We start from the raw sequence: 26251 nt of genomic DNA, 5'->3' as shown, positions 1-26251 counted from the left end.
TGTGGGAATAAATTGAACTTGTTTATAATCTTTTAAACTAATCCACTATAAACATCTCCCCCTACAGGGAGACACTGGTACTGATGCCTTTGACCTTTGACCCTCAGCAGGATAGACGGAGGGGGCGGAGCTGGTGCCTATTGGCTGCTGAGTGTACGGTACAGATCACATGACCAATCAACATGTCTGCTTCCTTCAAAATAAAAGCCTATTTAAATGCATCTGATGCAGGTGGATACTTCACGGTCTGTAGGACTTTCCCACGCTCACACACTAAGAGTCTGAGGATGTTTGAAGAGTTTATTTAGAAAACACAAACCCCCTCCTCGTCCCTCACACCGACCAATCCAAACATGGCCTTTATTCTGAAGGAGTGGCATGTAGCACAATCCTGATGACCTCAGCAGTTTATCGCACCTCCACGACTTTCAAAACTGTCACATCATCAACGAGGAGAAGAAACTACAAAATAAAAGTCCTGAAAATGAAAGTAAGGATGTTTTGGGTCTCAGAGGGGCATCCGGTTTCCCTCCACGCTGATCTTCACTGCGTGACCCGTCTTAGTCCGACGTCGGATGTCTGCAAAGCGACGCATTTGTTTGTCTACGCGAGTCATTCCTTTCTTCACTGGACCCTGGAAAACAAAACAAAAACACATCAGATTAAAACATTTTAATTACACACAGAGCTTTGTTCTTCCTCTGGGTGAATCACGTCAACTGGTGACAGAACATTCTCCCTAGTCTGGCCTTGGAATCATTCACAAGATAACACGACCACCAGTCCAACCATAACACACACCAGTACAGACGTGCTCAGACTCATTTTTCTGGGCTTAGAACATTTGTGCGTGCTGTGCACACTCAGCCATGCGTGTGCATGTTTTGTCTGTTTCACAAAAACTAAACGTGTGTCCAGTAAAGACGTAAGAAATAATCAATCAAGTGATATTTTACCGCACAATTATCGTATCAATCCAAAAAAAATGTCCAAAACTATTTTTTTTAGTCATGTTTAACAATTTTTTTTTTTTAATACTGCTAACATTAGCATAGCACGTAAGCTCCCGGTCACTTGGATGCCAGTGAACACACCATCACACCTCGTTAAACTACCTCACTCCTCAATGCATTTTAGCTTTATTTTAATAAACATACTGGACACTTTGATAGATGTGGTTAATTTTTATTGAAGTATTTAAGAACTTAACAGAATCCAAATCTGTTTTAGAAGCAAATTTTTGATAAACATTAAACTTGTTTTTGATATTGGTGCTTGGATTAGAGTTAGTTACCATTTACTTGTTCTCACAAGATTGATATTGCAATATATATCGTATTGTTTAGTATCGCGATATATCGTATCGTGACATGCAAATCATGAACCATATCTTGAGATTCATGGCGATGCTTAGCCCTAGTGTTAGACTGTCGTTAGCGCTGCCGTGCACACCATGCAGAGCACTTACTGCCCCCTGCAGGCGGCGGTGCCAGCTACAGCAGTAGCTACAGAGGCATCCTGTTTCCTTCGATGCTGATCTTCACGGCGCCCTGAGGACGACTGCGCTTCCTCTGCTCGGCAAAACGCCGTTTGTGCTTCTCCAGCAGACCCATAGCTTTCCTAACGCCGCTCTGTGGGGACGTACTGACCCGTGAGTAGCTGATCAATGATCAATAATCACACTGATCAACTCCGTCTGATGCTTCAACACAAACCTTTAACTTTAGAACATTTTAGAAAAATGTTCACAAATACTTTTAAACTGAAACTCCTCATTGACCCTTCCTACTTCCAGTGTCCACACGTGCACGTGTTTGTTCTACATGTTACAATTAGAATTTAAATTATCCATGTTCAATTACGATTAAATTACTATTACAGTGACTTTCACCTTTTCCAAATACAACAAAAAAATGTATCCTCAAAGTGAAGGACAATTACTAAAGTTCAATTACAATCACTATTACTGAGCCTGAAATAAATAACCTTAAATCAGCTGTAAAATACCCTAAAAACTAATATCTATCATCTAATTTCTTTCCAACTATTGATTACCTTGTTAGGCTTCTTAATAAATGAAAATATAGGTTTTAAGATTTTTGGTGTGTGTATTTTTTGTCAGTATAGCCCTATATTTATATTTTTTTAAATAGTAAAATGTGGGAAAGCTTGATATTAAACATATTTTAATAATATATATAATAACTACATATGTGTAGAACTGTAAAATGATTCCCCAGGTTTGTTAAATTATAATTGACATTTTTTTATAGAATTTTTATGGCAATTACAATTACAAAGTCAATTATCTGAACTCAATTACAATTTAATTATGATGTTTAAAATTACAATTACGCTATAATTGTAATTATCAGTTCTGTAATTACAATTATAATAGAGCCCAACCCTTTCCATTCGAATGACAGCAGACGCCCACCAGGTGTGTTTACAGCTGCTTCCTGCCCTCTCATTGGTCAGTGAGCTGAGGGGGCGGGGCTACTCACCCTGTTGGACTCTCCCTCCACGTTCCACTTGGGTCGCACCACGTAGTCTTTGTTGGACGGCATGGGGACGCGAGCACGGGCGCAGAAGCCGGGGTCCCCGGGTCTCAGGGCTCTGCAGGAGGACAAGGTGTGAAGTTACACACTTACACACACACACAATCAACCTTTGATAGAAAAGCAGTGAGTAAATCCACACTAACAGGAAACAAAAGCTTTGGTTTTTACTGTGTTGTGAATGATTACGTAACCATATTATTACGTGACTGAAACTAAACCAAATGTTTGCTTACTTCTCCTCTCCAGTTAACTGCTTCTCCAGATCTCTACGAGGGGTCTGACCGCCAGAGCTACACACACAGACAAACACAGACAGACACACAGACACACTGAGTCTCTGTGTGTAACCTGCAGTAAAAAGCAGCTTCATGCATTTTGTTTCATTCCTAAACACACAGCGATGCAGACTGTGAGGCGTTCACTGACATCAGCCTCTGACACACACACAGGTAAAAGGGGGCGTGGTTAGAGAGGTGACTGAGGCGTGCAGAGGGAGGAGAACCTGCTGGGTGGAGAGAAGACGTCGCTCTCCTGAGTCTCAACCTTCATCAAAGGTTCTCTGAGGAACACACATCACCTTTAGCAATGACCTTTTTACCTCTCTGTAGGTGTGTTCTAATATTCCCTCCTATCTCCTTTCCTATCCAATTTTCCCTAACACTGGAAGTGTTCAGGTGGTGGCCATGATGAGGAATGTTCCAATTCTCTAAAAGCTAAGGAAAGGAGGCTCAATGCATCTTTTATAACCACCTTTAGCCTAGGAAACACTGATGCTTTCTTTATAAGATCATAAATGTAGTTTTTACTTTCACAGCCGTCATAATTCCGTCGATGGACGTGATGTCCTTTTCCTAAACTCCTTTAGGAAGTGTCCTAACACCTTTCCTTAACCCTGTGACCTCATCCACAAGGTTAAGGAAAAGTGGATAGGAAAGGAGATAGGAGGGACTATTCGGACACACACAGGAAGTCAGAGGTGGAACAGGAAATGAAACAGGAAGTAGAGAGAACATCAACAGAATGATAAAGGAGGAAATGATGGAGAGGGTCAGTGGTTGGATGTGCTGGTGTGATCCAACCTGTTGGATGTGGTTGTGGTGGTACCTGAGGCGGCGTCTCTGGGGCATCTGCTGGTCCAGGTCTCTCTGCTGTCGCTCCTCCCTCGTCATCCCTTTGTAGTTGGACGTCAGACCAAAGATGGGCCGTGACCACTCGTCTGGAAGGAAAGAAGGAACCATCATCTGTAACAACGACCAGCTGAAGCCTTACACAGGTATAAGCGTGGGCGGGGCTTACTGATGAGTTTTAGGGCCAGGTCTTTGTTGGATCTGGACTCTTTGGGGTGTTTGTACAGGAACATGACAGCTCGGCCAATACCGCTGTGCTTTAGGGTCTCTTGGCTCACGCTGGGCAGCTAAACACAGAGGTTAAAGGTCACAGGGATCACAGGGATCAGGTGGATGAGTGAGCCCTACCTCATGGAGGATCTTGAGCAGCTCCTCTCTGATCTTCAGAGCTGGCAGAGACTTGTCAGGTAGAGGACCGATCCACTCTTTAATGGCTGACATCACTCCACTGTCTATAAATGTCTCCTTTAAGTCCTGTCTGAGGGAAAAATACACAACACACAGCTTAGCAGGGGGTGTGCATTTCTTTGTGTGTACTTGTGTTTTTTGTGTATAATTGTTTCGGTGTGTGCATTTTTGTGTGTATGTGCCTCTCAGCTGTTTAAACAAAGACACATCCCACCTGTTTGACAACAGGCCCTCCAGAGTGTGTGTGTACGTGTGTTCTTACTTCTTCAGGTGCCTCACCACTTGAGGCAGCAGCATCAGTTTTTTCAGAGCTAGTTTCTTCTGACTGTTGAGGACTCGATCCTCCTGTTACACACACACACACGACTCTTTAATGCTTTTACTTTGAAGCAGGGAAATTTATTGTGAAGGGACGGACGGACCTCGGCAGCCTCGGTCATCTTAACAATCATGGCGCTGACCACGTCATCGGCATCGCTGATGAACGTCCCTCCGTCTCTATGACGACGCTTACGACTGTTCATTGCTTTCTTACGAGCTAGCATCATGTCAAAGTCAGACATGAAGCTGGTACTACACACACACACACACACACACACACACACACACACACACACACACACACACACACACACACACACACACACACACACACACACACACACACACACACACACACACACACACACACACACACACACACACACACACACACACCAGTTACTCTGATAGCTAATGCTAACTAGTCATTACTGATTGGCTGTGTGTCATTGAGGGGCGGGGCTTGTACTCAGGTGTCATCACTGTGTTCAACTAATCAGGTGACTGGTCTGTGATTGGTCCAAAGTGTCACATGTGAACTCACTCCTGCCCGCTGCGGTCGACGCCCTCGTCTGAGTCTGACTCCGCCTCCTGCGGCGCCGTCTTCTCCTTCGTGTGTTTGTGTTTGTCACCCTCCAGGTCCTCTTGGTTGAAGCCCTGTAGAGAACTTTCCTGGTCAGATCTACATCTATGTTCACTAGATCTATGTAGGCTAGCAGTTGTTACCGTGAACTCTTCCTCCTCCTCGTCTCCAGACTCTCCGAAAATGTCTGCGATCATTTTCCTAGACACACACACACACACACAGTCAGCTCAGAGCTCTGCAGGTGGTCATGTGACCTCTCTCTCTGTATTACTCACTCCTCCTCGTCTCCAGACTCGCTGTCGCTACCAAACAGAGCCTTCTCGTCCTTGTGGCCTTCAGCCCCCGCCCGCTCCTCTTCCTCACTGCTGCTGGCTGAGCCCAGCTCTTTCAGTTTGGCGGCAAGGCTTTTATCTGGACCAACGCTGGCGTCTGAGTCATCATCGTCATCTGACATCGCTACTCTCTTCTTCACGGCTGAGGAGAGACAAAAACCTCAGGTGTGTCACTCCAACTGGTCACCATGTTAACTGATTACTTTTAAATTGGATTTTAAAAATGACAGAAATTGGTTAATAGTTGCAGATTGTGAGCAATGGAATTTTAAAATAAACAAAATGTGGTGAAAAGAGGTTCAAAGTGACAATATTAAGTCCACACATGTGACATTAGGTGGGAAAGTGGTGGAAATGGTTTATAAGTGCTGAAAATGTCTTAAAAGTGTGCAGAAAAAGCAATGAAATTTGATGGAGAAGTGGCAGGAAGTTTATTATTATTTGGGCCATAGTATATAGTCATCTTAAAGATGTAAATCCTTGTTTTAATCAGAAATAAAATGGGTGACCAATAAAATAATGGAAAAGGTGGTGAAATAGGATTTTAAAAACCACAGAAATTGGTTAAAAGTTGCAAATTAGAGTGGGCAAAAACAGAGAAAAAGTAGTAAAAGGGTTCAAAATATCAATATTAGAACAATTAGTTTAAACTGGTAAAATAATGGGCATGACAAATGGTGAATGTGGTTAAATTGGTGAAAATAATTGTGAAATATGGTGAAAAGAGGTTAAAAATGTCAATAATGGGTCAACATCTGTGACATTTGGTGGAAAAGTGGTGGAAAGGGTTTATAAGTGCTAAACATGTGCAGAAAATGCATTAAATTTGATGTAGAAGTGTCAGAAATGGGAGCATTAAAATGAGCAAAAATATGGTAAGAAAAAGTGATGAAAATAGGTTAAAATAGGAATGGGCGATATTGACGCAAAAAATAATCCCGATAATTTCTGGTATTATAACAATAAAAATCACGATAAATAAAAACTGTAAATAAAAATAAATAAATAAATTCACAACTTAGTGTAAACATGTTCCTTACAAACACATAAATGTGAATACATCAACACTAGACACATTAAAAAAAGCTACAATAACTGCTGACTCAGAGCTCATGAGCTGATATTTTATGGAATATATTTGTGCATGTGGATCACTATTAGCGTTACTGTATGTAATTCATTTATTTCCTCACTTGAAATGAAATTATTTTCTAAAAAAAAAGCTCATGAAAAGCAAAAATATCTCCATTAGTGTTTTTACTGCTGCTGAATCTTGTTTATTTCATATTTGATATAATTAAACCAGAATAAGCTGATGATTTAATCATTCAGTATATTTAGGTGTAATAATCTCAATAGTTACATTAGTCTAATGGGACCTGCTTTGTCTGTGAACACGTGAAATATATATGAAAAAAAATGCGTTTTACAAGTTTGGACGGATGAATAGTGACATTAGTATTTATGCTAACATTTATTTCACACATGTGACATGTTTAGCTTTTATTCTTCCATATAAGTATTAAATCTGACCATAAACAAATCAATGGCTCTCTGGTTTTATGACAGTAAAACGTGTTCTTTTAATCTTTTTAATTGATCTATTCCTTATATGAAGTGGTTAGCGTTAGCTCTTAGCCCAGTCTGTGTGACGGTGTGTAAGCTTAGCATAGTTAGCTTTAGTTGAGTTTCCAGTTCTTAATCATTGCTACAGGATCATCTCTGTCCCTGTGTTTGTGGAACTTTGGGTGAATCTGACGGAGGAACATCGGTTCCCTTTGTTGGATGGTTGTCTGGTTTTAATCAAAGTAGTGGTTCATGATGTATCGCATTACGGTAGCTTCAGGTAGCCGTGACGATCACCTCACACACACGGCGGTATGAAGAGAATAATAAGTTGTTGACAACAAACAGGAAGTTTTGGCCCCTGAACAAGGTTTTTAGGGGCATTCTTGGCTAAATTGAGGGACAAATGGCCCGTGGCTAATTTCCGACATAGGAATTTATCTTTTATATCGTGGGATGACATTCTTATAAACGATAAAATATCGCACATTCCTAGGTTAAAATATGGTGAGTTTGGTGTAAGTTGCAAAAAAAAAGGTTAAAATAAGCAAAAACTGCTCAATTATTCAGAAAATATTCTCCAAATGAGGTCCTGACCCCAAGGTTGAGAACCCCTGATCTAAAGGAGTCTCTTCCTTCAAATTCAAGACGTGTGTGTGTGACTTCTGATTGGTCCAAACGTGTGATATCTCACCAGGTTTTTCTTCATCCTCCTCCTCATCCTCACTGTCAGACAGGAAGTTCTTCCTCTTCACTGCAGACACATGCACAAACACAATGATTGGTCGTTAGCCGTCCAATGGGAGGGCTTCCTCAGGTTACTTTGACGTACCTGGTTTCTTCTCCTCTTCATCACTGGCCGCCCTCCGCCCTTCCTCCTCCTCTTCATCACTCCCTGCAGCAGCAACAGGAGCCTTCCTCCTCCCTTGATGCTCTTCTTCCTCACTGTCAGACTGCATCACTGCCTTCCACTTCCTGCCTTCTCCCTCCTCTACTTCCTGTTTCTCCTCTTCATCAGAGTCCAGTGGCGCTGTTGTACGTGTGGCGTGTGTTTCTGTGTCAGAGTCAGTGTCTCTGGTTGTCGTGGGTTTCTTCTCCTCGTTCTCTGACTCACTATCAGCGCTAGCTTTGAGACGCTGCTCACCATCGCCATCATCCTCCACGTCTGAGCTGCTGCCTCGGCGCCTTTTCACCGGCGACGATGGCTCCTCGCCATCTGACGCCGTGTGTTTGATTGGTGACGATGGCTCCTCGCCATCCGACGCCGTGTGTTTGATTGGTGACGATGGCTCCTCGCCATCCGACGCCGTGTGTTTGATTGGTGACGATGGCTCCTCGCCATCCGACGCCGTGTGTTTGATTGGTGACGACGGCTCCTCGCCATCCGACGTGGGATGCTTCACTGGTGACACCGCCTCCTCGCCGTCCGATTCCACGTGTTTGATCGGAGATGAAGCTTCGTTATCTGATTCGCTCCTTCGACGTTTCCTTGGCAACTCTTCATCATCCTCAACATCGGAGGCGCTCATTCTGCGTTTAATGGGTGAGTCTTCGTCATCGTCGCTGTCCGCGGGCCGTGGGGGTTCGGCCTCTGAGTCGCTCTTATCGTCGCTGTCGGCGCCATCCGTCTCCATCGGTGGAGGCGGAGCTTCATCGTTACTGCCTTCATCCTGTGGAAACAGATGTTACCGTAAAGTTCAGAGTATAAGTCGGGACTATTCTCTTTGAAGTTACAGGGTTCCTACAGCTTCAGTCAAATTAAATTCAAGACTTTTTATTGCCATTTGAAAAATTTAACTTGGCAAGGACTGTATTCACAAGGCAAATATGTATCTGGCAAAAATTACAACATGTATCTGGATTTTTTGATAAGTTTGTTTATACTAATGAAATTGATAGTAATAATGCAGGAAAAACCAAAGACTGACCTTGACCTTAAATATGACCTTGAGTGAAGGTCAAGGTCACACATTGAAAATAAATGTTGTTCAATGGTACCAGTCTGAGCACTGTATCTCAATTTGTGGCCAGATTATGGGGAAAAGAGTTTTTTTTTTTGGCTGAGCTTTGTCGTCCTGAGAGCGTGAAGTCTCAATTTTCTGAGGAGGTCTTGACCTTAAATATGATCTTGAGGGGAGGTCAAGGTCACACATTGAAAGGAAATGTTGTTCAATGGTACCAGTGGGCCAAGTTATAAAGAAATTTTTTTTTTTCTTTGTGACATCGTGAACTTTGACCCCTACTGATCTTTTTACTGGTAGGTCGTACAGGTTTGGTCCAATGAAATAAAATACTCCACCTGAGATGAGCTTTACATAAATGTAATCACCAAACTTGTACAATAACAATAAATATTCGTAGAGATATGGAATATTTTGGTTTTTGACACTTGACGCGACCTTGACCCTGACATTTTGGCTCCAAAAAAGGTTGATTGCCCATCCTTGACATTGTTCCTATGAGATGACATTAGTGCTGCATTAATAGCCGAGGGGGAGTTCAGGACAAAGCAAGTTGTGGAAGAAAAATAATAAGGGGAAGGAGAATAGTATATTTGGCAATTTTGAATTGCCAAATACAATTTAAGACCAACTTCACAGTAAACACAATTGGAGGGAAAAAAATGGCACATCAAATACATCATAGAATACATTTGTTCCAGTGTCTAGTGCAGAAATGCAACTGGCGGCCCTCAAAGTAAACACACAAAATGACAGTAAAAAAAAAGACAAAAATAATCAAAATCACTCAAAACACACAAAATGACTACAAAACTAGCCATAAATCTACAAAACAACAAAAGTACAAAAAAAAAAAAAAAAATGGGGAAAAATCTTTTTTTTCATTCAATTAAGTTTCCCCATGTTGTTGAAACATTGGCTTTAACATGCCATGTGCCAACAACTTAAAATAAAAAATAACATACAATCTGCCTGTGGCTTTTAAACTAACTTTGACTCTAGTGCAACATGACTTCAGTGCAACTTAACTGAGGTTAATTCCTAGAACAACAAATAAATGCAGAAAGTTTGTACTTTCTTTTAAAAAAAAAAACACAAGCTGGTCAACGTGCCCCGGTTTCAGCACACTTCATTGTGCAGTTACAATGTCTCCTACGATGCAAAAGACTTCACTGATTAAATAAAGATAAAAACTATCAAATAAATAATAATTATAATAAATCGTCCAAGAATCGCGGGACGTAATATTACGATATATATCGCTGAATCGATTTTTTTCAACACCCCTAATATGTATTAATACATTTTTTTTTTTTTTGCATTATTTATAAAAAGCAACTGAAATGTACTTTGTTGAATGCTTGCATTTATTTTGTGAAAAGTAACTTGAATGCTATGATTTATGTTGGGCATATAAGAATTTTTGCTTCTGCCTGTTTCAGTTTTGTTCTATATTTTCAAATTGTAATTTATTTTTAAATTGAAACAAATAAACTGAAACTATCATTTGTAGCGGTGTCCCGATTTGATATTGATATTAGTTCGATATCAGCCAGAAAACGAATATCGGATTTTATCAGACTGCATCTAAAATCTCAGATATAAGCACTCCGATACGTTTTTGTCCCCGCCCTCAGTTGTTCTCATCATATACGGACAGTAAAAAATACTTAAGTGAACTTGAATTGTTGACTATTGTTCTCTGAGTAATCAGTTGATCAAGCCTTTTCTAACATTACACACTACAAAATAAGTAATAAAAGTATGTACGATTCGTGCTGATATCACATCGAATCAATATCGGCGAATACTCAAGGCTGCAATATTGGTATCATATCGGAAGTGAAAAAAATTGTATCGGGACATCCTTAATAATTCGGGATTTTTCTCATTGAGAGATGAGGGTGGGACCTTTACAACGCTGTCACTTATACGTCCATTTTTGGTCTGAGAGCAGTGGGATAATATTGCTATTGTATACAGTCCGTTGCTAAGTCAACTGGTTGCTAAGGAAGACTGTCTCTGACCTCCGTCTGATGCCCATCGCTGTCAGATGCAGGATGTTCGTCCTGCACTGGAGTCCCACCGCCGTCATCTGCAGAACGAAGCACACGTTAGCATTAGTGTCATGTAAACTACATCGACAGTGAACACAAAACAAGAGAAAGAAGAGCAGATTAGATTGGTAGATTAACTCAGCCATTGGTTAGTTAACTCATGTTGATGGTGAGTTAATTAACTTTATATTTGGTGATAAAGTGCCATGAGACCGATACACTATACTAATAAAGTTTATTTGAACTGAAAACGTAATGTAGGTTTCCATCAGTACAATTTCTTCACTGATATTTAAAAGAAAACATGTAAAATAAATATGACACTTTAGCTATCACTTAAGTTATATCAGTTTCTTATTTATTATTGGAAATCAAGTGTTGGAAAATGTTGACATATCAAAAATTGACAAGAAGCTAATATCAAACACCTCTCATAATAATAATAAGGTAATAATGAAAGTGACTTTTCGATTTCCCTTAATTATATGCATTATAAACAATTATTAATATTATGAAATTATTTACAGAACCTGTTGAAACCAACCACAGCTGAAACTACAAGCTATATATAGACAAATATTAAAATGTCTGGAGGTACATTAAACGTAGCCATAGCCCCCGGGACTATAGCTACGTTTCCAGAGCTTTCCAGGCAATGTGCCCGTGTCAACACTAAATACCTCACGCGCATAGTTGGACACTTGTGCTCATTGAATACAGACGCTTGTCACCAGTGTCGAAGATGCCTGGGATGCACATCCAGCGTGTGAAGGGGAGGGGCTTCTCTGTTACCGGTGGTGTTCATACAATGGATGATATTGTGGCGATTAGTTACGTTAATAATTCACACAGTGACTGTGAAGTGGTGGGGAACGTTGTGTTGAGAAGGCTGTGTTTCTGGTCAGATGTATGATGTGTGACTCAGTGTGTGCACTGTGATGTCAGAGGACTATAGAGAAGTGCAGGTGAATGGAGAATAAAGTTTGGAGTTCCTTGCTGAACACTCCGCCTCCAACTGCTGTTCATCGGCTCTACATTATCCAGAGAGTGGCTTGGATTTATTTGCGCCTCGGCATCGTTTCTGGATTCACCAGAGCTGTGCTCGGACGAGAGTCGCTTCCAGTGCTACTTCCGTGTTTCCCGTGCCCAGTTTGACGACCTGCTGACCGACATTGGCGCTCGCATCTCCTACCAGGACCCCAACTATAGGCGCTCTATTCCAGCAGAAGAGCCTGTCCATCTGCCTCCGATCAGTGTTTTTTTTTTTTCCTTCTCATTATTCTGAAGTCATCGCGGAAGGAGAACGCTCCTGAATGGTCAACACGCTGCGATATGCCTAAAAAGTTCAACAATCCCAACTCCAGCGTCGGCTGCACATCAAAACGCGCCACACGGGAGGCGCGGGACACAGCTGGACCTCTGACGCGCCCTAGAAACGCGTCCATGTATTGTGAATGTACACATGCCGCATTTGGTGGCCATAAGGCGCTGCACTTACCGCCAATGTGGGTTCGAATCCCACATTTGACTTTTTTTTTTTCTTTTCATTTTAACACTGCAAATTCCACCTTTAAAAATACATATCCGACAAAAATAAAAATTTTAGAGTTACAGTTAGGGTTAGCGCTAAAATAAAAAGGTTAGGGGGTAGCTAAAAATAAATATAAGCTACACGGAACTTTAAGTCACGTGGTGCACCTATTATGTGACCTAAACTGGCCAATGTGGGGCGCTGGGTATCCATAGAGTGGCAGTCTACGGATACGTTTAACGTACATTATAGTATTTTACTATTGGCCGTGGCTATGGATACGTTTAACTCCCCGTTAGCACGGCCAATATTAAAATACTAAAAGCGTAAAAAAACTAAACATTTTTTAAGACAACAGTAATAACTGAATAATAATGAACTGTAGGAAAATTTTATTATTTCAACATTTTCATAATCGTTATTTTGATTTTGTGTTAACATATGAAAAGTGTTTTTGCAGCTTCATGTTAGCATAATGCTACCTGGACTCCCAGTGGAGCTCAGTTTAACCCACAGGTTAAACATGTTCACCAGAGTTAGTCTGACATTATTCCGTGTATAAACTTTAGGTAGTTAGTAGTTGTTTTGGGTCGTTAGAGGTTAGTTAGCTCCCGGTAACAAGTGAAACAAAGCACGGTACCGGAGACGCCTCCAGACATAAAGTCGTCCTCTTCTCCATCCATCGGTCACTTAGGTTCTGGTTCCGAGCAGTGGATTAAATTCTGTTCGCTAACAGTGAACAGACTGCGGAAAAAACGTAGAAAACAACGCTGAAGGAAGCTAACAAATAAACACACTGCTACAACTGGAGCCAAAATGGAGAGTGGCGCACTCAGTGCGCATGCGTAAAAATAGCTGCAAGTTCACGTTTTTAAATTTTTTTTTTATTAACCTTTATTTGTCGAAAGAACTTCCAAAATATAAAACAGGCTCCTAAAGAAAATGCAAAATACTATTTAGGATTTTAATCAAAGGGGAAAAAAACAAGTTTAAACTTCAGAAAACAATTATATTTAAATTAAATGTATTATAATTAGAACTAAAAACTGTTTTGTAAGCCTTTTCACACTCTGTGTATGTGGGAGGGAATCTAGTACTATTTCCAAATTGTTAATAAAGTTTTTTTTTCTCGAAAGGGTTTGTTAAAAACAACTGTGACGTATTTTTCACGCGCCGCAAAACGCAGGGAAACCACGCGGATCCACAGAGAACCAGAGTTGGCAGAATCAGGACCAGGAGAGGGCAGAGCGTGTCGCACTGGCCGAGGATGGGTGAGCATAGCCGGCTGTGCTCGGTGTGGCTCGGCTCAGAGACCGGGATCCTGAAGGGAGTGAGTCTGAGCCACAGACAGGCCTTTAACTTCTGCAGTGTGAACCAGCTGAGTCGGGACCAGGAGGTCCGGGTCCTGGCCTGGTCAGACCCGACTCAGAGCGAGCTGCTCCTGGGTTTGGTAGACGGTTCGGTTCGAACTTTCAGCCTGGAGAAAGGCGTCTTCACGGAGTCCCGGAGCCTCGGGGACCCGGTGGAAGGCTGCTTCTCCGGCCTGGAGCCGCTGCCCGGTGGGGGGCTGCTCACATGCACCGAGTCCGGAACCGTCCGGGTCTGGGCCGAGACCGGAACCGAACCGGTAACGGAACTCAGCGCGGGCACGAGCGTGTGCAGAATGCGGAGGAGCCCCGTGGACGCGCAGCGCGTGGCCGCCGGTGGGAAAGAGAACGGGCTAAAGATCTTTGACCTCCAGAACCCGGAGAGGCCGGTGTTCACCGCCAAGAACCTCCGAGACGACTGGCTAGATCTCCGCAGGCCGCATTGGGTCCGCGACCTCGCCTTCCTCCCGGACTCCCAGAAAGTGGTCACCTGCACCGGCTACCACCAGGTGAGTCCGCCCGGTACCAGATTCCAGTTAAAAAACGGACTGTTTTGGAGCTCTGACTGTGGGAAAGTTTAAAATCCAAACCAAACCGGTTCTGTTTGAGGATATTCCTAACTGCTGTGTTGCTGACTCTTGTTTTGTGTTTAAATTATGTGAAAATGAAAGTTTACTTCCCCAAAATGTGTTTTGTGAAATAAGGTGACCCTATTTTCATTTCCAAAAAAGAGACACTTGGGCCAACCTCTTCATCCTTTGTAACGTCATAATACAATGTAGTGGATAAATAAGTTGTCAATGTCCATATTGTTTAAGAATTAATTTCTCTCTTTATAACAAAGACTTAAAAGCAATCTGAAATCAGTGGTGACTTGGGTCAATCCCCTTTATTATTGGAAAAACCTCATAAACCTTCTCAATCATTGAAATGAGAAACGTCGCCTCCTTGAAATTAAAACTATAGAAAAAAATCTCAAGGTTTACAGAACATTAAATATACACTTGAATAAATAACTGTGAAAGTTTCCATCACATGGTCCCATGCTGACTCTGAGCTTTAATCTGTCTGTTGTCATGGAGATGGGAGTTGATGAGGTTCTCGACTCAAATGGACTCAGGTCTCTTTCTATCCATCTTGGACTTTAGTCTCTCTTCTCTTTTTCTTGTGTTAGAATTTCATCAAAACAAAGCAGCGGCGTTAATGATTCTGTCACGTGTGATTAAAATTACTGTTATAACACAAAACTGACTGTATAGAACAACTTCTTAGCTTTCAGAAACTGGTGGAATTTCTCAGATAGAGCAAATATTAGCAGTTATGGTCTTTAAAATGAACATGTTACCCGAGATGCTTTCAGGGTCCTTGGGAAACTCAGACATTTAGATGAGTTTGTAAAATCTGGTCGGACAAGACGTGAAAAGAGGGCATGTTCAGTTCAAATAAAACGTATGGGGACCCTAGGGTGAAGAACCTTTTGAGGTTTCACAAGGCTTTGTGTTGTGACCTTTTTTCCATGTATGACTTTACATTCCTTGGTCTTGTCTCTTGTTTCAGAAAGTCAGAGTATATCAATCTTTACATTCTTTCATCACTTCTACTACCTCTTCTGATTTCTGAAGGAAAGTTCCAACGTTAAGAATTCCAAGCCGTAGTCCGTTAGTTCGTTCCAGTTTCATTTTACGTCTGATTCATCTGGTTTTTCTTTCCCTTCGAGTATTTGTAGCAATTGGTATAGCCCCAGTGGCTTGCTAGGCCTATCCTGGCGCTACCAGAGCCTGTTGTTTAGCCAGCATATACTGGTATCTGGTCTCTACGGCGAGGACGTCACAGGTTGGTTTTTATGAGACTGTGTTGTGACCACATCAGTGCATCATTAGATTAAATAACTATGGTGTTGTGATCAAAGTTAATTATTTTAATGATGCACTAATGTGGAGTTTCTCATCAACCCTTCGGGGAGTTGATCATTTTGAACTTCTAAGGCTGATAACAAACAAACATGATAGAGCCGTGATGTGTCTGTGTGTTTTGTTTTGTTTCAATAAGTGATAAAAAAACAATGGTTTTTAAAAGAAATTAAAAGTTTTTCTGAACAAATAAATGAGTGTAAGCATTTGTTGATCTTGAGCGTTAAAGTTGCATTTGAATGGTTTCAGGTCCACGTGTTTGACCCGGCTACTCCTCAGCGGCGGCCCGTCCTGGAGGCGGAGTTTGGGGATCTGCCGCTGACGGCGCTGTCGCTGGTTCCGGACGGGTCGGCAGTGGTGGTGGGAAACACCCAGGGTCAGATGGCCATCCTGGACCTGAGGAAGGGGCGTGTGCGTGGAGCACTGAAAGGCCTGTCGGGCGGTGTGCGTGGCCTCCAGTGCCACGCCTCCCGCCCCCTGGTGGCATCCTGCGGCCTGGACCGCTTCCTACGGGTCCACGGCCTGGAAGACCGGACTCTGCAGCACAAAGTCTACCTGAAGTCCAGGCTCAACTGCCTCCTGCTGTCCAGTAAGGACCTGCTGGGAGGGGGCGGAGCCAGCGGTGAGGGGGCGGAGCTGGAGGAGGTGAAGGACGAGGAGGACGATGTGTGGGACGCCTTGGAGCAAGTGGAGGAGCAGCCAAGCAAGAGGAAAACCACAGAGGAAGAGATGCAGACGGAGAGAAAGAAGAAGAAGAAGAAAGGAGGAGGCGTTTAAGGACAACAGAGCATGGGACGTTATAACAGTGAGACTCAAAACTTTACAGAAGTTTGTCAAACATTTAATGTTACCTGAAGGCATCGCCACACACATTAATCACACATGGATTCTCCTGGTGGCCTTGAATGCACCACAGTTTTTTATGTTTAACATTAAAACTGTGAGTTTTTATCAACTGTCTCCAGATGTTTTTGTGTCTCACATACAGTGGATCACCTTAATAACAACAGAGCCACATTTAACCCTTTAATAACTCTGTTTTATACTTAATGATCTCTGATCCTGAACTTTAGCCTGATCAGACCAGGTGAGCCATTCAGCATCTGTTACCATGGTGATTTACCACGGTAAGAAGTTAACTCCATAGCAGGAAATCCAGGTCCCTGTGAGATGCAGATGTTTCCTGATTGGGTGTTTATGTATTCACAGATGTTTAATGAATCCAGGGACACACTTTGTTTATTATCATTAATTAAAAAATAAAACGTTAAAAGTTTGTTTGAACTCCGACCTGTTTATTATGAAACACTTTAATTCTGTTAAAGCTTCGTCATCCAACACACACTGACTGGACTAAAGCAGGGGTTCTCAACTTTGGGGTCAGGACCCCATTTGGGGTTCAGACACTTGGAGGGGGTCGCCAGATGCCTTCAAGAAACTAAGAGTATTTTCTGAACAATTTAAGCCCATTTTTGCTTATTATTTACCCTTTTTCTCCAAAAACATCAAACTTTCCATATTTTAACCTATTTTCAACACTTTTTTGCCATATTTTTGCTCCTTTTAATACATTTTTGCTCCATTACTCCCATTTTTGATAATTCTCATTTCAATGCCTCTTCTGCACATTTTTTCCACTTCCAAGACAATTTCAGCATTTATAAACCTTTTCCACCTAGTGTCACATATGTTGACCCAATTGTCACTTTTACCCTCTTTTCACCATATTTCATGATTATTTTATTCAATTTAACCACATTCACCATTTGTCATGCCCATTATTTACCAGTTTAAACTACTTGTTCCAATATTAACACTTTAGATCCTTTTTACCACTTTTTCTGTCTGTTTTTTGAACTCTAATTTACAACTTTTAACCATCTAGTGCAGTGCCCGTAGGAAGTATGTATTGCTATAGAAAAGGAGGTTAAGTAGCTTTTTCATGGATGGCCAAATGACGATGTTTGAAGGTGGGACGTCAGGGACATTTAGGTTTGTTGTGAAACACGTAGAGCGATAACTATTGTGTTTTCATATATTCTGGCTTTTAGCAAGGACACTGTAGGGAGTTGAACCCCATTCCACTAAAGTGAAAGTACCACTACTGGTGCCTTATGATTTTTTAGCCATTTGGAAAAAGCAAAAACAGTAATGAAACAGCATGGTATGTGAAAGTGTTTTGAAGGCTAAATCTGGTTAGATTTCTGTTTTGAGGATAATTAAAGGGTATGGTTGAATATTGTAAAGTATGAATTTGTTATCCATCATGGTTATGCTGTTGCATTTGTGTTAAACAAATTATTAGTATGTTTAAACAAACATGTTTAGTTTTGAATAATTTTTTTCAAGACAGAAATTGGTGAGGTAGATAGAGACCAGTGACGTGCAGTCAGGGTAGGCAAGGTAGCCAGTACTTACCCAAGGGTGAATTAATATTTTGATTATTTGTTTTAATTATAAATGATTTATTTTTCCATTTCCAATAGCCTACAGTATGTATAAGTTTGAAAATGTTAGCATTTGTGCTTTTCATATTTCCTGGTACGGCAGAGATGCTGGACGGTCTCACTCCGCTGTAAGGCAGGAGGAGGCCACATCCTCTCCCTAAAGCACACTACTGCTCTGTGTTTGCGCATGTGCAGTCAGTTCCCCAAGATGAAAACCATTTACGTAAAAAGGCAGCTCTCTATGCTGCCTTTGGACGTAACCATGCTATGCTAAATGCTATACGTACATTCACAGTGCATTAGTGAATTGATCTAACGTGGCCTTTGCTGCTTTCTCTAGCTAGTGGGCGGGATTACACTACAGGCAGGATGACAGCGTTAGAGACGATAAAGAAACTATCTTTTGAGGAAAAACGACAGCTTTTATAAGATGGTAGACCAACACCTAAGCTACCAGACCTTCAGCGAAGGAAAGGTCAGAAAATTGTTGGTATTTTCTACAGTGAATGGTAGGATTGGCTTTGTGGATGCTCCTCACTGAGGCTGTTCTGAGTTGTTGTCATTTTCTTCATGTTTCTGTGTTTTATGTAACTAGCACCTATTCTAGTGATGCAAACCAGCTCTAAGTTAGGCTCTTTGACGTGAACAGCGGGAGCCCGCTCCTGATTGGGAGCTGCTTTGCTTCTCTCTTTTTTTCTGTTCAAGCCACATTTCATTGGTCAATATGTGTGCGTTTTGTCTCTGTTTCTGATGAGCAGAGGGGGGAGGGGCTATGGTGTCACAAGTGAAAAGAACCGTGCGCATCAACCCCGTAACTATGAGGTGAATTCTCATGCGCGTTTATGTGGGAATGGGCTCTCCAGTGATTGGCTCTGGTGCGCATGTGACTGTGGTTGCTCCAGTGGACAATGGACAAAAGCATTCATGAAATAATTGAATGGTATCATTGCAGTACAAACAAATCCAATGTCGCAAACCCTTGGACCAAGCAGCAGTCATGTTGAAAGTCTCATGGCAGCCTGATCTGCAAATATATTTGTGAAAGACAGACTGACAGAGCTTCCTTGCTTTTATAGGGAAATTTCTGTTGTTTAAAATCTCATTTTTCCACCATTTTTGGTGACTTTTAACCCATTTTATTTGTGATTAAAACAAGAATTTCCATCTTTAAGATGATAATTATAATAATAATAATAATAATAATAAACGTTCCTGGATAACAGTGGATATTATTCAGATGAATAAATAAATGTGGTTATCACAAATTCATAATGTTCATGTCTGTTTTCAACTACCTTCAGCTATAGCGGGGGGCCCCGCTCTCTGGGACTTTTATTTTGGGGGTTGCAGCCTGAACAGGCTGAGAACCACTGGTCTAAAGTATTGGGATGGTCACTGGTCACAAACTGAATCTCCTCCAACATGGAGAGTTTCTTCTGAAGCTTCTAATCAGATGTTGGGAGTGTTTCAGACGTGGACAACATGCACTACACAAAACTCTCATAACACATAAAACCCTTCTTTGTTTCCTGTTAATGCCCTGATTGATCTTTATTCTAATGCTGACATGAATGTTGATCATGTGACCCTCAGATCAGATACAGTCACATGTTCATGGCCCTGCCCCCTGTGATAACATGTATTGTAATTAGGGATGTAAGATTCACTCAACTCCTGATACGATTTGATTCACGATACTGGGTTGACGATACGATTCTCTCACGGTTTATTTTACAAAATGGGACTGTAGACAAATGATGATTGAAAAATATTCCTTTATTTTTTTTGGGAAAAACTAGAAAATACTGTACTATTTTCCTTTTATTTTTCATTGTCAAAAGAATCCCTTGATAAACTATTTAAAACAATGCAATTTAACTAAAAATAAATCTTTAATGAAATAAATAAAGGAATAATACAAATGAATTTAAATTAATTATTATTAATTTAAATTTTGGTTCTATAGTAAACAATGCAAAACTGCATAATAGTTCCTTTTCTTTTTAAAAGTGCAACTGAAAATGTATTTTGTGCTTTAACAATTGGACTTTAAAAAAAAAAACAGTCTGCACTGTTTTTTAAGTCAGATATTTGTTTGGACCAGCAGAGGGCGCTGGTAACCCAGTGGTCAGTTGGGATGCAGCTCTATCTGCTATGCTAGCAGATAGAGCTAATAGAAAAATGTGACTTTTACAGATATTCACGTAATATTACAGATATTCTTTCGGTGCTAAAGGGGTAAGGAATCATTTATGAACATGTTTAAGAGTAGAAGGCGGCCAGAAAGAGAGTAGTAGCAGATTCCGCTCGCCGCCTCAGCATTTGGACAAGAGGATAAATAAATAGTGCCTCTGCTGTTTAAAAAAAGTACTGCGATTCAATTTTCAGAAAATTGAAATGAACCTTGATACCTATGAATCGATTTTTAACTGCCTTACGATTAATCGTTACATCCCTAATTGTAATCATAGTTTTTGTCATTTTGTATATTTTTTGTCGTTTTGTGTCCAGAACAAAAAGTGTTCCCCGACTGTTCCAACAAAGTAATCCATGTAAATTGTAAATTGTAGTTTGTAATGTATAAATAACTAGTTACTGTCAGAAATGTGAATGAATAACCTCTACAGCAAAAAAATAACCTTGTTTCAATAAATTACAACAAAGGACAGGATTCTACTGAACTATTGTTTGTGGTAAATTTGTCCCCAAAAAATGTCTAAAAAGAACTAGGAATGTTGTCCTGAAATGCAATGTGTTCCTGTACCTCTAGGGGGATGTATTTTTTGGGTTGTTGTTGATATCAAAAACTTTTGGTGACCCCAGACCATTTTATTCTTCTATTATTAATTATTGATCTTGTTCGTTATACTGCGTTATATGCCCCACGTAAACCAGATGTTTATAATTAAAAATGGTCTTTTAAACAGTATTTATTTTCAATGTTAATTTAGACGTTTTAGGCGACCCGATTTGAATTCCAGGCGACCCCTTATGGAGTCACGACTCCAAGGTTGAAAAACCCTGCATTATTCCGACCGTGAGCGTCCAGCAGGGGTCGCTGTGTTTAACAGTATAAACGCTTTTAAAACGCGATGTTTAAGAGTTTCTATGAAGCCCCTTCCTCCTCTTCCTCACCGAGTCCCCATAATAAAGCTCAACCGGTGATGACGTCACCGCCGCGCTGCGGAGCAGAGAGAGAAGAAGAGAGAGAGGACAGGTGAGCACGAGCCTGGACGACCGCAGGAAAGAAAAGACACGAAGAAGAAGAAGAAGCAGCGCCCCCTCCTCCGTCCTTCATCTCCTCCTCTTCCTCAGGAGCATCTGAGGCTCGACCACAGCTCGAGATGATGGAGGGAAAAGAGAAGACGGCGGCAGGTAGGACTAATGGAGGAGGAGGAGGAGGAGAGGGGAGAGAGAGTGAGGGAGGGAGGGACTGACCGAGGGGAGTTTCTGACTCCTGTCTGTTGGGCGGAGGGAAGTTATTGCTAGAGGATGGATGATGGATGGATGAAGGGCGGATGGATGTGTACTGCGGTATCCCGCGGTCTCTGCTGCACTGGACCGTTTGGTTTACGTTTAGATTTAGGTGTGGTTATTATGGGATGAAGAGCGTGAAGGCTGATGCAGCAAAAACAACACACACACACACACACACTCTTCTCTCTAACTGCTCCATCCCATCATCATCAGTCTCTAACCAGCTCAGAGACCAGTTTGCACCCAAGCAGAACCATCCAGATGTTTTAAAGGAAATACAGTTTGAACTTATCCCCATCATCTTCATCTTCATCATCATTAACACGGCCCTGGTCCCCCACTGCCCCCCCCCCATCACCACCACCTCCATTAAACAATGTGTCAACAGACAACAAAACTACCTGTATTACTTGTATTTATGTTCATGTTTATATTCATCCTTCCTATTTTATTATTATTATTATTATTATTATATTGTTTTTTCACACCATCCACCAGGTCACATCCCTTTTGTTGTCTAAAAACTCTGCTTAGCAAATAAGTTCATCATCATTATCATTATCCTAAAGCAGGAAGAAGTCACTTCCTCTAATGTACTATCCACTACATACTCAGTGAGTATTTACTGTCCAGTCCTTGAGGGCCATTTTCCTGAGATCTTTAGATGTGTCCCTGCTCCAACACACCTGGTTGAAACCAATGTGTTGTCATCAAGCTCTGCAGAAGCTTTATAACGAGCCACTCATTTGATTCAGGGACACGTCTAAAAGTCTGAGGAATCCAGCCCTCGAGGACTGGAGTTGCCCACCCCTGGTCTAGTATATACTATAGTATGATTAGGATTATGATCGTTCCCACTGAAGTATACTTCCAAGTTTCCCAAAAAGCATTTGGAACCTACAGCGTTAAAAACCTGAATCACACTGAGGTTAAATATCTCTGTTGATTCTCCACCTTTGAAAGTTCTGAAAAAATTTGAAGTGAGAAAGTGACCAAGTAGAATATCAACATGTGCTCATTTGATCCATAAAACTCATGTAGACACATTTGATTCACACATTTTCAGAGACCCTCCATTGGTCTACTGACTACAATTCCTGTTAACTTCAAAACAAAAGCCCTATTTACAAGAGTTAAAAACTATTGGAAGACAAGAAGAGATGCTTTTATTTTGAAAAGGGGATGCTTGATTTTTATCTTGAAGCCGGTCCCAGGACCCGTTTTACATTCAGCTCCCAAGCATCATGGGATGGTTGAGTATGACTATTGTGCCCACTGTGCATACTTAAAAAATGTCCCCATATAGTATACATCCTGGTATTTCTCACATACTCAATCTTTTCATACTATCTAATGTGAACACACTACATAGTCATTTAGACATCACACTTAGTATGAGTGGTATGTTAGTATGAGTAGTATGTTAGTACGTTAGTATGAGTAGTATATTAGTATGAGTAGTATGTTAGTACGTTAGTATGAGTAGTATATTAGTATGAGTAGTATGTTAGTACGTTAGTATGAGTAGTATATTAGTATGAGTAGTATGTTAGTACGTTAGTTTGAGTAGTATGTTAGTATGAGTAGTATGTTAGTACGTTAGTATGAGTAGTATATTAGTATGAGTAGTATGTTAGTACGTTAGTATGAGTAGTATATTAGTATGAGTAGTATGTTAGTACGTTAGTATGAGTAGTATGTTAGTATGAGTAGTATGTTAGTACGTTAGTTTGAGTAGTATGTTAGTATGAGTAGTACGCTAGTATGTTTGTATGAGTAGTACGTTAGTATGGCATCATCAACACAGTCAAAGTCTTTGAACATAGCGACAGTGGCTAAGTTAGCATCAGTGCGTATCACCAAGTCAGGAGGTCAGAAGTCACATGGTAATCATCTCCAGCAATGAGAGGGTCCCATATACACCCCAATATTGTTGCTACAGAAACACTAAAACGACTGTGAGAGAATGTGATGGTGATGCTGGATTCTATTTGACAAAATAACGATAAGTCACTGACCACTGAAACCAGTCCTTACTGGGAATGGTTAAACCAGTATAAATACAGTAAACAGCTACTGGCTGATCCTGGCCTATCGCCCCGCCCCTTTACCCTTTGACCCTGCTCATTCACCGCTGTTACGCGCTAAGCTAATCAAAAAACAACGGTAATGGACTCCATGGAGGTTATAGTAAATAAGTCACTTCTCAACGGCACTGACGGGGCGGGGCTTCTCACATGTGGTGTTTGTTGTTCATAAACCGCAAGTATCGACCTGAGTGTCAGATTTACTTCATTCAGGAGGATTCAGTTTGTGTGTGTGTGTGTGTGTGTGTGTGTGTGTGTGTGTGGAGGAAACCTGACACACACACACACACACACAGATGAGTTGTGTTTCTTATTGATTTGTGTTTTCCACTGACCAACAAAAAACCAATGTCCGTCTCACAGTCTGTGATGATTCACAACAGTGTGTGTGTGTGTGTGACATTAAGTTCAAATATTAATTTTGCCAACAAAATGTTTCCAGATTGTTTTCTCTCTATCCTTCTCTTTTTTGTTCGTCCCTCCACTTTTACTCAAATGTGGGCGTGGCTTGTGTATTTGTCCTGTCTGTACCTGACCAATCAGGCATGACATGGTATAAAAGATAATGATAATTGTGGTGACAAATGCTAATATTAATGTTGTTCCTTGTGGTTAGTGTGGCTTCCTGTTGTGATCAGGAAATGACTTATTTTCACACATTTATTTGTATTTGCTTGTATTTTAACATTTCTAATCTGTATATGTGATGATAAATGAACATGTGTCCTCGTCCTTCTTCTTAGGGCAGCAGCTGTTAGCTGTTAGGGTCAGACTGGTCATCATGTTATCCTGTGGCCAGTGTTGTTGTTTTACTAAACGTAAACATGGAGAGACTTTTTCTTTCTTTCCTTTGTGGAATTATTTATTTTTACCCTTTGGGTATTTATAGTGTACAGATGCTGTGTGTGTGTGTGTGTGTGTGTGTGTGTGTGTGTGTGTGTGTGTGTGTGTGTGTGTGTGTGTGTGTGTGTGTGTGTGTGTGTGTGTGTGTGTGTGTGTGTGTGTGTGTGTGTGTGTTGACTCAGCACATCTGTAAACTGTAAAAGCAGCTGAGGAAACAAGAGAAGAATAGCTGAGCTTGGCATCTTTGGAACACACACACACACACACACACACACACACACACACACACACACACACACACACACACACACACACACACAGAGTGCTTTCATTAGACCAGTTTAACACTCCATACTTTATATTTCAACGTTCTTCTCATCTCTGTTTCTAAACAGTCTGGATCAGATGACGCCGTCTCAGCTTCTCTGAGCGTTTGTTCCACAGCTCTTTGTTTCTGGGGGTGGGGGGTGGATGGTGGGGGGTGGGGGGTAAAATGGTGTAAAAGGGCGTGCGTCTATAGTTCTTTGGTTTTGTGCATCTGTAGTTTTTTAGTTGTGTAGGTCTGTAGTTCTTTAGTTGTATTTGTCTGTAGCTCTTTTGTTCTTCTTTTCATTTATAGTTCTTTTGTTCTGTAGTTCTTTAGTTCTGTTCGTCTGTAGTTCTTTGTTTCTGTTCGTCTGTAGTTCTTTGCTTGTTGCTTGCTCTCTCGTGGCTACACTACTAAGGGGCGGAGCCTATGCAAATGCGACGTGCCCATTAGTGACCAGGGACCCTTGTCATGTCGTAGGCATGCCCCCGCGCTTTCCGATAATGTAGTTTATGGTACTTAAGGGGGAAACATTGTTTTTGGGTTGGATTATTTTTCTTTCTTTCTTTCTTTCTTTCTTTCTTTCTTTCTTTCTTTCTTTCTTTCTTTCTTTCTTTCTTTCTTTCTTTCTTTCTTTCTTTCTTTCCTGGTGTCGGAACCAACTCACCTACTTTTCACTGAACCATTATGTAGAGTCTGAAGAATTTAAACAAAATTCAATCGCGCTTCTCTAATTTCTGGCTATTTCCAATTTTAAAAATACAAAAATCTGACATGCCAGCGCCCCCAAGTACGCCAAAAATGCATTACGAGATAGGAATTACGAAAAAATGAATTAATCATAGAATCATGAAAATTGACACAGAAGTAGACCATGACAAGACAAGTAAAAATTATTATTAAGACCATGCCAAAAAACACACAGGAAGTCCAGAATTTTTAATTGAAAATTGAAAATTGTTATTTTCGCTCACGTATTTTAACGCATTTTTCCTAGGGCGTTTCACTGATGCGGTTCAAAATCACCGAGAGTTTTCTGAAAATGCTCCCATTTGCACATACAAACTTTGATTTGCATCAAATGTAAATCAGTTGTTAAACTCTCGGCCCTAAACCTGCTCAATGTGGAAATATGGAAATTGGCGCGTTTGCGCCCCCTACAGAGTGAAGACAATTAAATATAGGGAGAAAAAAAATAAAAAATGTTTGGAATTTTTCACAAACTTCTGTTTTGGCCTCTCGATCAAAAAAGTCAATGAGACGCATGTTTTGTTTTTTATCGTATTATTTTGTATCGAGATTCTCTCCATTTTGTGTTAATAGGAAATTGGCCAAATCTTGAAAATTGTCAGTTCAATGGAGC

The 26251-nt window shown here is 41.0% G+C and overlaps 3 protein-coding genes across 5 annotated transcripts in view; 2 read left to right on the top strand and 1 right to left on the bottom strand.

Moving 5' to 3' along the window:
* Positions 1 to 286: 286 nt before the first annotated feature.
* iws1 (interacts with SUPT6H, CTD assembly factor 1) lies at positions 287 to 13305 on the bottom strand. 3 transcript variants are annotated; one of them, XM_028464745.1, is made up of 17 exons: positions 13091 to 13305; positions 10890 to 10957; positions 7734 to 8571; positions 7596 to 7655; positions 5279 to 5477; positions 5144 to 5201; positions 4962 to 5074; positions 4519 to 4669; positions 4359 to 4441; positions 4037 to 4166; positions 3858 to 3975; positions 3666 to 3777; positions 3064 to 3120; positions 2795 to 2851; positions 2505 to 2616; positions 1469 to 1631; positions 496 to 634 (listed from the first exon to the last, which is right to left on the bottom strand). In XM_028464745.1, the coding sequence occupies exons 1-16, from the start codon at positions 13131 to 13133 to the stop codon at positions 1506 to 1508; spliced, it is 2325 nt and encodes a 774-aa protein (XP_028320546.1). In that variant the 5' UTR covers positions 13134 to 13305; the 3' UTR covers positions 496 to 634; positions 1469 to 1505. The 3 variants fall into 3 exon arrangements, with proteins under 3 accessions (XP_028320545.1, XP_028320547.1, XP_028320546.1); XM_028464744.1 differs by lacking the exon at positions 1469 to 1631 and having other exon boundaries at positions 287 to 634; XM_028464746.1 differs by lacking the exons at positions 1469 to 1631; positions 3064 to 3120 and having other exon boundaries at positions 287 to 634.
* Positions 13306 to 13582: 277 nt separating this feature from the next.
* On the top strand, positions 13583 to 17002 carry wdr74 (WD repeat domain 74). Its single transcript, XM_028464747.1, has 2 exons — positions 13583 to 14326; positions 15977 to 17002. The coding sequence occupies exons 1-2, from the start codon at positions 13718 to 13720 to the stop codon at positions 16502 to 16504; spliced, it is 1137 nt and encodes a 378-aa protein (XP_028320548.1). The 5' UTR covers positions 13583 to 13717; the 3' UTR covers positions 16505 to 17002.
* Positions 17003 to 21338: 4336 nt separating this feature from the next.
* The window catches only part of LOC114474550 (fibroblast growth factor 12-like), a 13154-nt gene continuing 8241 nt past the window's right edge, over positions 21339 to 26251 (top strand). The window contains exon 1 of the mRNA XM_028464945.1: positions 21339 to 21391. Coding sequence (XP_028320746.1) covers positions 21339 to 21391 — 53 coding nt within the window. The remainder of the gene's footprint in view (positions 21392 to 26251) is intronic.

The sequence above is a fragment of the Gouania willdenowi genome, chromosome 13 (assembly GCF_900634775.1).
Source record: "Gouania willdenowi chromosome 13, fGouWil2.1, whole genome shotgun sequence".
NCBI classification, from domain to species: domain Eukaryota; kingdom Metazoa; phylum Chordata; class Actinopteri; order Blenniiformes; family Gobiesocidae; genus Gouania; species Gouania willdenowi.
This window is presented reverse-complemented; position numbering and strand designations above follow the sequence as displayed.